The sequence below is a fragment of the Camellia sinensis genome, chromosome 4 (genome assembly GCF_055761805.1).
Source record: "Camellia sinensis isolate YWXY chromosome 4, ASM5576180v1, whole genome shotgun sequence".
NCBI lineage: Eukaryota > Viridiplantae > Streptophyta > Magnoliopsida > Ericales > Theaceae > Camellia > Camellia sinensis.
Genome location: NC_138964.1, coordinates 49493351 through 49510324, shown reverse-complemented (window position 1 = coordinate 49510324; position 16974 = coordinate 49493351). Strand labels below are relative to the sequence as shown.

Below are 16974 nucleotides of genomic sequence, written 5' to 3'. Positions count from 1 at the left end.
TGAATAGTGGAGTTAGATTTATTAATCGCTCACTTTTGAGAACATTGATATTTTATCTGTTGGAGCTTTTATTATCTGTTTAGAAATAATTGCTTGGGCTACCGGTGGAGGGTAGTTTTGATTGTTGTAGACAATGCATGATGATTAGGCAAACTAAAACTAATCAATTGAATATGTCATAGAGTATGACGGTTGATAGAATACATTAACGTTATGTATTGATTGATTGTGTATATGACCTTTGTGTATATACGTTGTGTGTATGGGGGGCGATAGGGGATGTACTCCACGGTTTAGGGGAAGATAGGGGATGGACTCCACTGATACAGCTCATATGCTTGTCAGATAATGTGTTGATATAGCTCATATGCTTATCTTTGGAAGTGTTGATACAGCTCATATATTTATCTTTGGAAGTGTTGATATAGCTAATATGCATATCTGTTGAAATGTGGATACAGTTTGTATGCTTATCTGTTGAGATGTTGATACAACTAGTATGCTTATCTATTGTAAAATGGGAAACGTTTAATATGAGTCACTGTCTCATATAAGTGGTTGGCCAGGTTCTGAGCCGTTGATGTAGATTGTGAAATTGATAAGAAATGGAAACTGAAATGAAACATGAACATAGTGGTCTTGAAATGGAAATGGGTTATGAATTGATTTATGGAAATTGAACATTTATCAATTGCCAATGTCTTAGTTAATGCTCATACTGTGTTTAGCATATTTCTACTGGGCGTTGGCTCACCCTATATGGGACATTATTTTCAGGTACAGGTAGTATGCCACCTCCAAGGACATAGCTTGGATGATGATGAGAGTTGAAGACTCTTTTTGTTTATATTGTTAGTGTTACATGTATATCAAGCCAAGGGCTTCTTTTGTATAGAGTTAGTACTCTTCTTTTGTGTAACCAGGTGTTGACTTGGAAAGCTGTAAGCCCATAGGGCATTTGCTTTTGTTGTTAACATGTAATACTATTGTAAGAACTACTCTGATGAATATAAATGGTTGGTTTCTTTTATATCAATGCATGTCTAGTGATGGGTTTTAATGTTATTATTTGAAGGCGTTACAAAATCTAATACCTTCTTTTCATGTAATCTCCGTTTTAATGCATATGCCATTTGTTTCTTGTTTAAAATTAGACTCCTATTTCAGTTATAAATGGTGTAATGTAATTGTCACTACGACAAAAATGAAATTTTAAGGTGGCTAAAAACAACTCAACAAGTACTTTATTAAGGCAGTTTAGCTTTTGGGACAGCTTCATAAAATGGCGCATGTATTGATGGCCGCCTTTTCCATGTTGATTTTGGTTTTATTTTGGGTCGTGATCGAAAGCCATTTCCATCACCAATGAAGCTTTGCAAAGAAAATGGTTTGAGGCCATGGGCAGAGCAGAAAGGTAATTTCAACTCTTTTGGAAGTGGTTATGTAACACTTTGGTGCTTTAATTTGTATGCCTGTAACAGCGCCCGCGGGCCTCGTGCTACAGTTCGGACTCAATTTGTGTCACGGTTCTTAATCTGAACCAAAGAGTCCAAATCTGGCAAATCGTTTGAGAAAACAGATTTTTTTGAAAAAGTAGTGCCAAACATGGACTGCTTTGCCAGATACAGAGTCGCCACCTAAATATTTTTTTTATGGGAGAATTTAGGAAACCCTGACTCGGTGCCGAAGGCCACATGCCCGTCATCACCGGAGTTGTCTCGGCTCGGGAGCTTGGGTACGATCGGGGAAGGTCAGCTATGAGCACCCCCTTTCGCCCGGTCCGAAGACCGGCCTCTACTAACCGTGATATCCGTTTTTGAAAACTTTATGTGTTCTTAAACCAATTGTTAGCCTAGAATTACTATGTTATGCGCGCGGCAAACAAGTATAGACTAGATTGCCTAATTTGGAAATAAACATTGCATATCCGTTTGGTTTGAAAATGCTTTGGAATTTGCTACTCGCAAGTAGGCTAAAATACGGATTTCAACGAGTTTTTTCCAACTCAAACAATCCGGCCTTCACCCACAAGCATTCAAAACAGTTTTAACACATAAGCATCTAGCCACATGTTAAGCATGCTGTCATGGTAACATTCACACTCATGCGATATGCTAAAGCATAAATACTTACATCGTACTCCGTGCCAAAACCAAGAACTTGTTAGCAAACATGCATGATCCAAGTCCATGTTAAGTGCCTAATGCATCGCATACAAAATGTCGCTAAGATAGGCTCGGCTAATCCTAGACATGTCATGTGAAAATGCACAATTAACACATATTCAATTTTTGAATCGAAGTACTGATGCAGTTAGCGTGATGTACCGAGCCTAATGCATGCAATACAAATGCATGGATGCACACATGCATAGCATAAGGTATGCTAAATTAAACGTGCCCTAATACTAACCATTAAAGCAGGTAAGTAAAAGGGAAGAAAGAAGTGAGGTTGGAAGACATACACATCACCCACACACACTTATTACAGATTTGCCCTCGCTCGGAGGGACCGAATAAATATTACAAATTAATTAACTACGCAAGCTAATTAAATATTACAAATTAACAAATTAACTAATTAATTAAAGCAGGAAAATGCCTCGGGAAGCGCGCCGCCATGCGCAAGCTGCCTCTGTTTTCCTCCCTTTCCTCCTCTGGAGGTTGTCAAAACCTCAGGACTGCATCCTTGGACAGAGGGGATCACCACCGGCTGAATGAAACTTCCACCGGCAATGTAGTATGTCCATCGGCACAAAATAGGGTCTGTCGGCAGAGAAAATGGTGCCGGTCGGCACATTACACTGCCGGTCGGCAGAGTATTCCTGCAGAACCTGCAACTCACAGCAACAGAGGGCAAAACAAGGCATGGCAGCACAATTCAAGGCATGTATGCACCAACCATGTCTCTTATCATTGTAATGACTCAAAGGGACATGTGCCTCGGTTCTCGGACCACCAATCACGCATTTCCATGCATGATGGCCCAAGGAACCAAGTATGCAACTTTGATTTCAAATGCATGCAAACCAATCAAACAAATTAGGCCCTATTCCTATCACCAATTCAAGGAACAAGGCATGCATGCAAAATGCAATGCAACCTAGGCATACAAGCTAGGAATGCAACATGACATGGCAAGGCACTTATGCAATCATGCAAGCATACATATGGCAATGCAAATGGATGGCAAGATGGACTTATACATGAATTAGGCAACTCTAAAATAGGCCTAAAACAGTGGCCAAAAGTGCTAAAGAGTGAGAGCTAAATGGCATGCACACACACATGCACATAAGGACCAACACTTAAGCATGAATCAAACAACATTCAAGCACACTTGAAAGAAGGAAACATGGACAAGTTAGCATGCAACATGAGTATTGAAATCATGTTAGGACGGTGCCAAACCAAGCAACAAAATCAAGCCAAAACATGCAATGAATAGTCCAAGTGTTCAAAGCAAATCAATAAGGCATTGAACTACACTTAACATGACCAAACATGGCATGCATAGAAGGACCAAAAACAGGGGTTTAGCATGTTAAAACAAAGCTAAAGGATTACTTAGATGGCATCTAAGTGGCCCAAATACAAAGGCATACACCATGGCCAAAACATGGAGCATTGCAACACATGCTTCCAAAGCGTTAAAGAGGCATGCAAGGCAATCAAACAAGCATGGAAATGGGACTGAAATAGCATGTAGGATGATTCCAAATCACCAAAACAATGCAAAGATGGCATGCTACACATGCACATACACAAGGCCAACAAGCCCAAATACAAAGGAGCTCTATAATGCATGCAAAGATCAACCCAAACGATTATGGACAGAGCTAAAACATGGCAAAATAAGCACATAAACTTCACAAATGCAAGCCTAAAACATGCTCCAACAAAGGCTAACAACCTAGAACATGTTAAGGCACAAATAGGGCATTACATGGCAACTATGCTAAACATGCATGGAGTTCCAAAACCAACTTGAAATCATGTTATATCATGGATATATAAGCATGAAAAACAAACCAAATATGCTCAACACACACTCAAGCATAGGCTTCCTTAAGAGGCCAAAATAGGTCCTTTTCAAGGACAACAAGGAGAGGGGGTGGCCCTCTCCTTCTTGGGACTTCAAAGCATCATCTTCACCACTGAAATCCCTCAAGATTTCAGTGGTGAAGAGACCTCAACACCAAAATCCCGGAGCTAACACAAAATGGCTCAAAATGAGGCCTTTTGAGGCCTAAGGGTGGTCAACAACCCTCAAACAACAAAACACTCTTAATAAACAATAAAGAGGGCTTAAAAATAGAACTTTTTTATGTTATACAATAATCACAAAAACAGCTCTAAGACTAGTAGAAAATCAATGCAAAAAAAGGGGAAAAAAAGGACTAGTTTCTCACCCTTGATGCCTTCTTCAACAAAGATGCTCCAATGGCCTCCTTGAGCTTGAATCCAAGACAAAAACTTCAAAACACACTCTTTGGAACCTCAGCTCCAAGAGGAAGGTGAAACACTAGGTGTTTGTGTGCAATAATGAGACACAAAACACCTAGTATGCAAAATGAGAGGAAAAGAGAGATAGGTTGTGTATGTCTAACCCTAACCCTAGAAAACCAGAGCTCTCCTCTGTCTTCTCTCCTCAAAAATGTCTAAAAAGCTCTCTCCTTGCCTTAGAGAGAGTTCCTCTCTATATGCCTCTTGTAAAGCTTACAAGACAAGCTTTGCAAGAGGGAGATCCCTCCATACACGTGTATGGAGGGGAGCAAAAGCTAAACAGCTGTCCAAAAATATCTGCAAAAGCAGATGAACAGCAATCGGCCGGCAAAAAATGCCATCTTGGCCAAAAAGAGTGCCGACCGGCACAAAATAGTGCGGACCGGCAACAAAGAGTGCCGGCCGGCAAACTATATTGCCGGTGGCAGCAAAAACCAGCCGGTGGCATCTAGCCAATGCCGGTGGTGGGTGGGGATGGTCTACAAGCCTCACCCTGCCTTTCCAAGGAAAAACACAAGTGTTTGGTGCAAAACCAGACACTAAACGGTCGAGTTCGGGGATCCTGAGGCAAGGCGCGTGAGCCGAGACCTCCGGGAACTCCAAACGAACACAAACATGGATAATCACCGAGTGTTCAAACGGTGACGTCCAAGTCTTGAGGACGGTCAAAAATGGGGTGTCTATAATGCCCTGTCAGACATAATAAAAAATAAATAAAAAATTTAAATGGGTGACAGCCTAATCTTTTATTTTTGTTTTTTGTCATTGGATTGTGTTTTTTATATTAAAAAACCTCAATAAGAAAAACATTCGCGATTTTATTAACCTATTATATTTAAAACAAGAAAAACATTAGTTTCAAGAATTTAAAGTGTCTAACCTCTTATATTTTGGTGAAACATTGCCTAAAATTAATGTTTCGTAACAAAGAATAGACTAAACATCTGTGCTGACTGAGTCATAAGTGTAGTTTTAATTGGTACACTCAGGTTGTTGATCTGATTACTTTATGTTGCAGTAATCATACTTCTGCTTCTTTTTGTCTTGAAAGTAGTAATTCATCTTTTATAGACTAACTGAAACATATCCCAGGGAACCTTCTGTGTAGCATCATGGCAAGGAATAGAAGTTGCTGTGAAAAAACTTGGCAAGGAAGTGACTGTTGATAAGAATAAAATGTGAGTTGTCCATATGATGGCATTTTCATTTTGTTTACATTATTTTCTAAACTTTTGGTTTTTTATTTTTCTTTTTGTTGATTTTGCTCAGGAGGGCTTTCAGAGATGAGTGTGAATTGCTTCAAAAGATACGACATCCAAATGTAGTCCAATTTCTGGGTGTTGTACCCCAATGATGATAGTGACAGAATATTTACCCAAGGTCTTTCTCAATTTTTTGAGTACTCACTTCTTATTAAGTGGCACTTGATAGTCTTAAACTTTTTGCTAATTTCCAGCTTATTAGATTGCAGATTTAATATTCTTTATTGTTTATGGAGCAGTAGGAGTTCTTCTCGTCCTAGCTATTTATCCTTGTAATTGTAATTGGTGTTGTTTTTGCTATTTCCAATTCTTTCTTACCCTTTGCTGAATTTAACCTTTTCTTAATGCTTGTGTTTCAAATATATATTCAATCTTTAAACTTCAATTTTTATGGTGGGTTGTGTCAACAGAAGGTGAATTCTTTTGATGTGTCTTCCATCTCAGAATTGGATTTACACTGAGCAATGCTTTTTATATCTTTTAACATGTCATTTAATATTGTATATGGATGTGAAGATTCCATCTAGCAAGTGCTTCTCGTTTTGATTTTTCAAGATCTTGAGCTTAATTCTCATTAGAGTGAGCTTACTCCTCAGAAGAGTTGGGTCCCCTCTTCTTTCCAAAGCCAACAACTGCAAACAACTGTGCGAATATATTGTATATATGGCATAATTGGTTATATTAGGAATTAGTTTGTATTTCCTTTTTCAATAATAGATTTAGGACTAATTCCTAATATAACCAATCATGCCATATATACAAAGATTCATATTTATGCTAATTCCTAATATAACCAATTATGCCATATATACAATATATTCTCACAACAACAAGTACACAAGTCATCAACAAATTATAACACTGATTGTTGCTGAGAAAAAAAGAGTTGAATAGGGAATAAATATATATATATATATATATATAAAATAAAATTCAATCTAAATTTTCAGCATTTTGGGTTTTAGATTACAAAGTTCCACCCCTCTCCCCTCTCTCTCTCTCTCTCTCTCTCTCTCTCTCTCTCTCCATAAAGCCCTTAAATTCAAACTCATCACACAATTCAAACTCATCACACAAACCTGGCTCTATTTCATCTATGTCTCAACCTCAACTTGTGGACCTGACAAGGCGTAATCACTAGAGGTTCAGGACATCGTTGATATAGAAGTTCAAGAGGTACCTGACATGTTACAAGCCAACAAAGCTAGGAACCAAAGAAAATACAAAGGGAAGATGAAAATGGATTACAATGAAATGAATAAAGAGGAGAGGAATGAGAAGCTGACATCTGCCATTAGCTACTGCAAGGTTAGTGAACATCAGTCTTCTTGGTGTGTTAATATTGAAAAAAATATTTTAGCACTCTTTGGTTGGAATTTCTAAAATACTTTTTGACCAGCCAAAGAAAAATGAAACAATTTATCTTTTGTTTAGGTTTATTTTCTTTTTGATTATTCTATTAACCAAAAATCAAAAGCATACCATCCTAATTCTTGTTTGGCGGTTTGTTTATTTCATCTTCCTATGTGACTTAATTGTTACGAACTCTTAATATGGTTCTATATGAAAGAGTTGCCAGCGAAATAGACTACATAAATTGCATTCTTAGTTAACTGCAATAAAGCAATACTTAACTCATATGGTTTCTCTTTATTATTTGATGTTATTGTAGGGTGACGCAAAAGCAAATGAGACTCCTATTGGAGAGCCGGAGACTGAAGCCAAGGTTCTCGATATACCAAGCCCATGCTCCATGGATATTGATTCTCAAACTAATAATCAGTTACCACAAGTGACCAGTAAGTGCACCCACGGTTTCTTTAAGTTTAGTTCTGGTAAATCAAGAACAATGTTTGGCGACTCTCAGTTATTAAAACCACTAGTATATTGGATTCCTTCGTGCTTTGTTATTATTACATTGCATACTGATGGACCGCTGATTCTTAACATGTCAAAAGAGCCAGGGCTTGTTTAGATAGTTAATATGATCTGACCTGTTCTTGTGCAGCTTCAGAAGAAATTTCAACTGCTGCCTGTGATGATAAACCTAATCGCTTGGAAATTGCTCGGCTTTATAATGAGGTAAAATTCATATGTTGTGCTATTTAATCATAGATCTTGCTAATGGCAACCCTATGCAATAAGGTAGAGAAAATGCCAAAATATTTAGAATTTCAATGCTCCTTTCACATATTCCCGGATACCTTCATATACTTTCTTACACATTGTAGTGCAGTTTTTACACATATATTGAGACAAATGAATATGCAAGAACTAACAATTGTTTCTTTTGTAGGATTTTAAATAGTGCCCCATACATAAAGTTCGTATAAGCTTATGTTTGGGCTACTATTCCAACATGGGTTAGGGGTGTCTTTTGCAGGATTTTAAATAGTGCCCCATAAATAACATACAGACTAATATGTATCGGGATTTTAAAATTTCGATATATTTACTGATATTGTCCGATATCAACTAATATATAACTGCACTGTCAATATCAATACATATTTTGCTACTAGTGAGGCTGAAAATTGTAATCTAACATTTCTTCATAACTATTTTTTTTTTTTTTGCAAAAATTAGATGTCAATGAACCTGCTCGTGAGCAAACGAAACCTAGCACCACTGGTCATTGGGAAAAAAAGGAGCTAGTTAGCAGAGATGGCCAAGCAAAGCTCAAAGCCAATGTCTTCTTCGCTTCCTTCGACCAACACAGCGACAAAGCTGCCGGAGGAAACGTATGTACAACACTGGCTGCAGTTATTGCCAATTGGCTTTAATCCAACCAAGACAACACGCCAACGAGGGCCCAATTCAACAGGCTCATAGTCGAAGGCTCCTCTGAATGGAGAAAGCTCTGTGACAATCAAGACTTGATAAACCAATTCCCCGACAAGCATTTTGACATCCAGACCGTCCTGCAAGCCGGACTCTGCCAATATCAGTCTTGTATAAGAAGTCTTTCATCGGATTCTTCGGCCCGAAAAAGTTCGAGACATTGAAAGAAGTCATGTATTTTGATCAGATATGGGATGAGATCAAGAAGAACGCAGAGGGTGACAATGACATGCCTAGGATTTACATAGTAAGCTGGAATGATCATTTCTTCGTATTGAAGGTGGACGTCAACGCTTACTACATCATCGACACATTTGGTGAGCAGCTCTTTGAGGGTTACAACCAAGCATACATTTTAAGGTTTGACGACTCGGTTTTGATACGTGGGAATGTAGAGAAAGAAGGGGTCAGTTCCAATCAGGCAAGTGAGGACGAAATTTGCAGTGGCAAAGAGTGTTGCAGAGAGTTCATGAAGAGATTTCTAGCTGCTATACCACTTAGGGAACTTGAATCGGAAGAGAAGAAGGAACTAGTTTCTTACTTCGCTCTCCACCAGCGATTACAGATAGAATTCAACTTTACCACTTCATTATCATTATCATCGTCTTCATCAACTTCATCTACCAATTCAACTTCCTCTCTGTTCTCAAATGAGATTACAAATAGAATGGAATATATGACTATAGGCTCGGGAAAAAAAAATGGAAGAGTTTACTTTGGAGAGAGAGAGACAGAGAGAGAAAGAGAGAGCACCAAAATAACAGAGTGAAACCGAAAACTCCTCTTTCTCTCTTCTCTCTTCATTTTTGTTTTGTTTTTGTTTCTGTTTCTTTCTCTCTCTATGAATGAGAGAAAACATGAATAATACTAACTTAGAAAGCTGGATAAAGTTAAATATTGGACAAATTACACTTTATCCGTTACTTATGGGTAATTATTATTTTTGCTATTAATTTTTTTTGATTTATTTCAATCCAACCCCTATTGTTGACATTCTATTAACAGAATAGAAAAGTAACATGTGAGTTACTAATTTTATGATTAAAATGCTCAATTAGGAGCTAATTTATTTTACATATATGTATATGAAAAATATGTGAGAGGAAAGATATATACGTGTAAAATTCATGTGTTATTTCTTCTTCTTCTTTTTCATAATAGAATGTTAATAGATAGTTGAGATTAAAATAAATTAAAAATTATGAAAAAAAAATATAATACTTGATTAGTGAAGGGATAAAGTGCAATTTATTTATTAATCGAATATATGTGCCCACTCACCCAAAAATTAAAAATAAAATAAATAGAAGGAAGTGCTTTTTTTGAAGTAGGAAGGAAGAAATCAGTGTTGTTCTCAATGGGTGTTTGAGAAGTTACTATTTTAGTATGCTAACATTTATATATTTGGGAAAATGATTGATTTTTTTGTAGTTGGATGTGATATTTGTGAGAGAAAAAGTAAAATAATTATAAATTTAATGTGACATTTTGTCTTATTAATTGTTTTAACCTATTTTATCTTTTTTTAAAAATTTTAGCCTAAATTAAGCTAAAATCTAACTTCCCAGCCCCAAAGCTGGATTTATGCCTTGTGTTTTTTATTCTTATTTATTTTTAAAACTTTTGTTTGTTATCTATTTCTCAAATCTCCATGCTGAAGTCAACTTTTTGTGAAATAATTTGGTGAGAAATCCTTTTATTGTTGCAAGACATTTTGTTTTCAATTTTATCCCTTAATTTATCTATTGAGTTTTTTTATCTGTTTAATTTTTTTTGACTATCTGTTTAAATTTATATATATTTATTCAATTGTTTTGACTAGCTATTAAATTTTTTTTCTTATTTATCCAAATATCTGTCCAAATTTTATTATTTGTTTAATTTTTTTCCTGAATTTTATCTGTTGAAATTATATCTGTTCAATTTTTTTTTAAATTTTTTTCTATCTATTGAAATACACAAACCAAACCACATCTATTCACAAAAAAATAATAATTTCTATTTGTGCAATACCAAGCCAACATTTAATTTTAGTTTATACTTTTACTTTTAGCATTAAATATTGATTGTAGGTTAGATCTTGACAAATCAAACAATTTAATTAATTTTTACATTACTTTAAATTAAAAATAAATATTTTTTTACAAACGTACCAAACCGTACTTATATCCTATTTTTTAAATTTTATCATACCGATATATTCATTTCGTGATGTTTTGGAAGGTTGGTCGAAAGCTGGTTTTTTGGCTTTTTTACTCTATTTTGTCTTTTTGTAGGTAAAAAATGTGAGAGATGGTATGATCCAAAATGAGTAAAAATCTAAAAATTGACTTTTTTTTTTTCCTTCCCAAAAGACCCTATCGTATCAATACCTATACACATACCGCCCCTGCTTCATAAGTGCTTGAATTTTAGTTGAGAGGCAAGAGAGATTACTCAAAAAAAGAGTGATTTTGATCCCAAACTAGAGAAGAGAGGGAAGAGATAAATTTTGGCAAAATGATTTTGATCAAAAATGATTTGAGTGAGAGAGAAGAGAGAGAGAGGACAGGTGGAGAAAAATTTGTTTGTGCTCTGTTAACATTGTTTCGTTAATGTTACAACCAAAACAACATGGTTAGGATGTGTTTTCTGCCAATCCCTGGATCCTCTATTTATGACACGTCACCTATGGGTTAAATCAATATATTAGATAAGAGAAAAGGGGTTTTTGGCCCAGAAGACTTATGAGAGTTCCAATATTTTAATCTTAATTTCTTAATTTTTGAATTTAAAAAAAAAAATCAGCACTTATTGACTTCTCTCAAGCCTTTCAGACTTCTTTTATACACACCATTTTCAACTTTTCTCATACCTATTTAATTATTTTAGAAATAATAATTATCCCTTAATGTATAAATTTCAAATGAAAAGATAACAAAAACATTTCATAATCTCTCAATCCTAATCTCCCTCATCAATTTTCAAAAAAAAATTTAATTAAAACTTGCATTTCTTATTAGATAATATCTATATCTTATATATTATATTATAACATAACAAAAAAAATTTAAAAATCAGATATACAGACAGATAAAATTAATAAATATTATAGCGATCCCGGTTTTTCCCTTTCTTTGTTTATTGTATTCCGAACTCGGTTCCGTGATTGTGTTGTTGTCATATTCTTATTTCCATCCTTTACTCGTGGTAATTGAGTTTTAGGTTGTGTTGGGCAATTTTGAAACAGGTTGGTTGAGCTTTGGTCCTCATTGTTGTTGTCCAGGTTTTTGGTGATCCGTTCGAGCGGGTCTTCTTGCGCTCGAGTGGAGTTTGCATCCTTTCAGCATTTGTGCATCTACAAAAATACTGCAGGTGTGTTTTTTACGCTCGAGTAGAGTTCTTTACGCTCGAGCGGGTCGCGCTTGAGTGGGTATCCTTGCGCTCAAGCGGGTGTTCGAAGTCTGTAAAAATACTGGAGGAGTGTAATCTACGCTCGAGCGGGTTTTTCTTTACGCTCGAGCTGGTGGAGTTTGCAATTGTGTCTCGACGCTCGAGCAGGTATCCTTGCGCTCGAGCGGGTCTAATTTTTGTGTTTAACGCTTGAACGTCCTATTATCTGCTCGTGTAACAACCCCGACCTCTAATTAATGTTAATTCATGATTAATTATGCCTAATAATAATTTAGGAGGGAATTTGGATTAATTTGCATGTGCATTACATTGTTTATGTGTTTCTATCTGTTTAGTGTAAAAAGATCTGTTCGCGTTTTAGTTTCGGTTTGCGAATTGAAAGCCTTATTGGCGTCCAAATCAGAAATTGACTTGATTTATGTGCTAGTTAGGATTTATAGAATTTTATGGTAGGTTTAATTAAAATTTGGTTCGGAACGATTAAATTTGATTAAAATAATGCCTTTGATTAGTTTTGTCAAATTACCCTATAAGGCCATTTTGACCCCATTAAGCCACATTTTCATTTCATCTCTTTCATTTGTTTTGATGTCAAACATGAGAGAGGGAGAGAGTTGGAGAATTGGGGGTTTAAGTTCAAGAAATTGATTCAACAAGGAAAAATTGTTTGGAAAATTAGAGGAGTTGAAGAAGACTTGGGAGATTGAGCCTCTACACTTAGAATTCAAGGCTTGAGGTAGGAAAATTCACCCTCTTAATTATGAATTTAAGTTGTTCATGCATGAATTCAAGTAAATTGAACTTTAGATGTGATAATCAAGCTTCATGAGTATAATGGTGGATCAATCCATACATGCATGTACATTTCTTCACAATTTGAGCATGATTTCAAAAAACTTTTTTCATGCATGTGCTCATTTCATCTATGTTCTGAGAATTCACCATGTTTCCTAACAATTTGCCCAGCTTGATCATGTTTTGAGGAGGTTGGGTACAAGAGAGTTCATGCATGTTATGTTCTTGAATTAACTTTGAGTTTCAAGTTGAATTTTGTACAATTGGGTTGCTCTTGGGCCATGATTTCTTGAATTGATGCTTTAAACATGTTGTTTTATGAGTTGTTAAGTGTTTTCCAAAGTTTTGGCCCAGAAAAACTAAGTTTGATGCTTCAAGAGTCGGATTTGAGCTTGGTGATCAAATCTGGAAATTCCAAAAATTTGATCCACGCTCGAGCGTGGAAGTCTACGCTCGAGCATGCACTCTGAGTACATGTACCTCGGCTCGAGCGACGAAGTTCACGCTCGAGTGTGAAATGCATATACCCAGAAGTTCTTATGTTTTACAGTCCGCTCGAGCGAGGAAATCCACGCTCGAGTGAGGGTCTGAGTCTCACGCTCGAGTGGGGATCGAGCGTCCGTCGAGCGTGAAAAACATGCATCTAGCACTTTTTCAAAGTTTTATAGTCCGCTCGAGCGAGGCAAGTCACGCTCGAGCGAGGCTTCATTGTCTGCATGTCCGCTCGAGCGTGGAAAAATACGCTCGAGCGTGGACCTCATTTTCAGCAAATTTTGAGAAATGTTTTCCAACACATTCTTGCATCCCCATTCCATCCTAGACATTCCTAGGCCATGTTTAAGACTCCATAATGAGGATTAAGAGTTAAAAACACACTTAGAGAAAACAACATAAGTTGTATACATTTCGAACGAGTGCTTCAAGTATGTATCTGCTATGTGCCATGTAGGTCACGTGCCGCGTAACGTTTAACCGATCTGCTCCGTCTGTCTGTTTCAAGGCCAACTGTGAGTAATAACTTAGTAAAGTTATGTTTAACTGTATTTATTTTTTGTATGGGAAAATAAGATCTGTTTTCTGAAATGATATGTTCTGTACAATGAATGAATGTCCATTTTCTGTTATGTATTCGTGACATCCTTAGCATCATGTGATATCCATTGGCTGTTACCCGGTACCGGAGGTTCCTTTATGGAACTTAATCTGTCTGCACTCTGTTACCCGTATCGGAGGCCCCGTCATGGGGGCTCAGCGTATATGTTCTCTGTTACCCGAATCCGGAGGTTCCTTTAGGGAACTGGTCATTCGTGACCCTCATGTGTCTGTATCTGTTCTGTATCTACTCTGTTAATGCTAATGGATGTATCACGTAAATTTAAGCATGCCTTATGATTTCTGTATATGATCTGGACAAGATATGAATTTGATACAAATTCGAATTATGTTTTCTGAATCTGTACGGACTCATTCATTGAAACCCTTTTACTTTGTTATTATTCACTGGGCCTTCGCTCACAGTTTATATTATATATGTAGGTAAGCCGGTGCATGACCAGGGCCAGAGTTGACGGCCTTCGTTTCTGTTTTTGTCAGCCAACCGTTGTGCCTCCCGAGGAGGTTTCGATTGAAGTTCAGTTTGATGGTTATTTTTGTATTGATGCTGGTCTCTGTCTGTCTTGTAAAATCAGATCTTGGGAGTTACACTCTTGTAAACGTTTGTACATATGGTATCTTTGACCGGCATACTTATGTATATAGATAAGTTTTGAAATCTACTGTCTCATGTATGTTACCACAGCTCATCGGACCTTGTCTATTTTTTATTATTGCTTCCGCAGCCCCTTATCATATGCTTATTCGTTCAGAGGCCTTTGGTAATCCACGGATTACTGGCCGGTTACGATGCCTAACCTACAGAGGCGGGTTTGGGTCGTGACAACTCGAGCGAGTCATACGTATATCAGATCTGGACTGCGTTATTTCAAATCATTTTTCACACTCTCTTTCTCTCTCTTACTTTTCAAAAACCTATTTTGAGAGCTTCTCTCACTACATTTCACCTTCTCTCTAAGGTTTGATCTAGTTTGAGTGATCTTCCACTCTAGTGTCTTTGTAAAAAGCGTAGAGCTTTACTTGATCTTCATTTGGATCCGAAAATCATTGAGTTTGGAGCACATTCGAGTTTCTCATCTTCTCCATCGGGTCTCATCTATTGAGGTAGGGATAACTACTCATTTTTATGATCTTTGACATAAACTCTTAGTCATTTTGATTTAATGTTGAGTTGGGAAATTTTGGGTGTTAGGGTTTCAAAATGTATAAAGAGGGGTTGTGTTCTTTGGGCCAATATATGTGTATTTTGGGTCTCAAAAGGGGTTATTGTTGTTTATTGTCGAGATTTGAGCCTTTGGGTCAATGTTGAGGAACGGGAGAGAAAAGCCCTAATTTGTTAATATAAATTAATTTGGGAAAGTTATGGAAATGTGAAATTGAGTTGGGAATAATGAAATTGAGAAGTTATGAGAATAAATGGTAGAGTTGGATTGATTAATCACTCACCCTTGAAAATATTGATAATTTATTTGTTGATGCATTTATTATCTGTTTAGAAATAATTATTTTAGGCTATCGGTAGAGGATAGTCTTGATTGTTGTAGACACTGCATGATGATTAGGTGAATTAAAACTAATCGGTTGAATATGTCATTGAAAATGACGGCTGGAATAATACATCTAATTTGTGTATTGATTGGACATTTATATAATAAACGTTTATATATATTGTATTGTGTGGGAGGAGATATGGGATGTACTCCACGATTTAGGAGGAGATAGGGGATGGACTCCATTGATACAGCAAATATGTATATCTATTGTGAAGTATGGAAGTGTTATAATATGAGATTGATACAGCAAATATTTGTATCTATTGTGAAGTATGGAAGTGTTTTGATATGAGTGATATCTCATTTGGAAATAAATTATGGATAAAGGAAATGTTTTAACATGAAATGTAATCTCATTTAATTTGTTTGGCCAGGTTCTGAGCCATGTTTATTAATTGAAACTGTATAAGTAAAGGAAAGTGGAATGACACATAGATTATTTGTCATGGAACTAGATTGTTTGCATGTGGGGTTATGCGGGTTAAACATTTATCAAATGCTAATGTTTTAGTTATTGCTCATATTATGTTTAGCATATCTCTATTGGGCGTTGACTCACCCTATATGAGACATCATTTTCAGGTGCAGGTGACATGCCACCTCCAAGGACGTAGGTTGGGAGGCATGAGGCTGTTAGACCCTTTTGTTGTTCTTTTGTATTACATGTATATCAAGCCAAGGGCTTATTTGTGTAAAGAGTTAGAACTCTATTTTTGTTGAACCCAAGTTTTGTCTTGGAAAGTTGTAAGCCCACAGGGCATTTCTTTTGTTGTCAACATGTAATACTTTTGGACTAAATACTCTGATGAATGGGAAAATGTTTATTTTCTCTTATGTTTACGAATGTCTCGAATGTATGATTTATGGGTTTATTTTGAGGGCGTTACAAATATGATTTTTATTTGTTCAGCTAAAATCTTTCTTTTGCCTCTCAATATCCAATTTCAAATTTTAAAAATCTTTAAAATCTACCTAAACAAATCTAATTTGAAAATATCTCACACCATCATTCTTTAAATCAATAAAACTCACATGTCTATCACATATCTAACTCATAGCATAATTTACCTAAATAATAATAATTAAAAACAAATAGAAACTATAGATAAGTTAAATTAAAAAAAAAAATAGAAACCCACAACTTCATCTTAAATAAATTGATGAAAAAAAAAATAGAAACCATACAAAAATAAAGAAGATAAGAATTTAGATATGGATCTCAAAAAAATATGACAATATTTAAATTTGAATTATGATTTAATAATATAATTATCAATTTTTTTGTGTATATCTGTTAAGATTTTAAATCACTTAATGTGACAAATTAATCAATTTTCAAGTCTTATTTAAAGAATAATCTAATTAGCCATCCCAACTCCTAGACTTCACGGGCACTGGCAGAGGAGCTGACAGATTTGGCGGGGCGAGATCTAAATTGTTGGGGGCAATATCCTACCACTCCATAAATTTATTTATTTTTTAATTTTATTTTTTTCCTATGTGATTTTCTTT

General features: G+C 36.0%; 1 protein-coding gene across 1 annotated transcript; it reads left to right on the top strand.

Moving 5' to 3' along the window:
- The first annotated feature begins 8780 nt into the window (after window positions 1-8780).
- Window positions 8781-10888, top strand: LOC145823739 (uncharacterized). Its single transcript, XM_082923261.1, has 2 exons — window positions 8781-9250; window positions 10885-10888. Exons 1-2 carry the CDS (start codon window positions 8781-8783, stop codon window positions 10886-10888), a joined length of 474 nt encoding a protein of 157 aa, XP_082779387.1.
- The last annotated feature ends 6086 nt before the right edge of the window (window positions 10889-16974 follow it).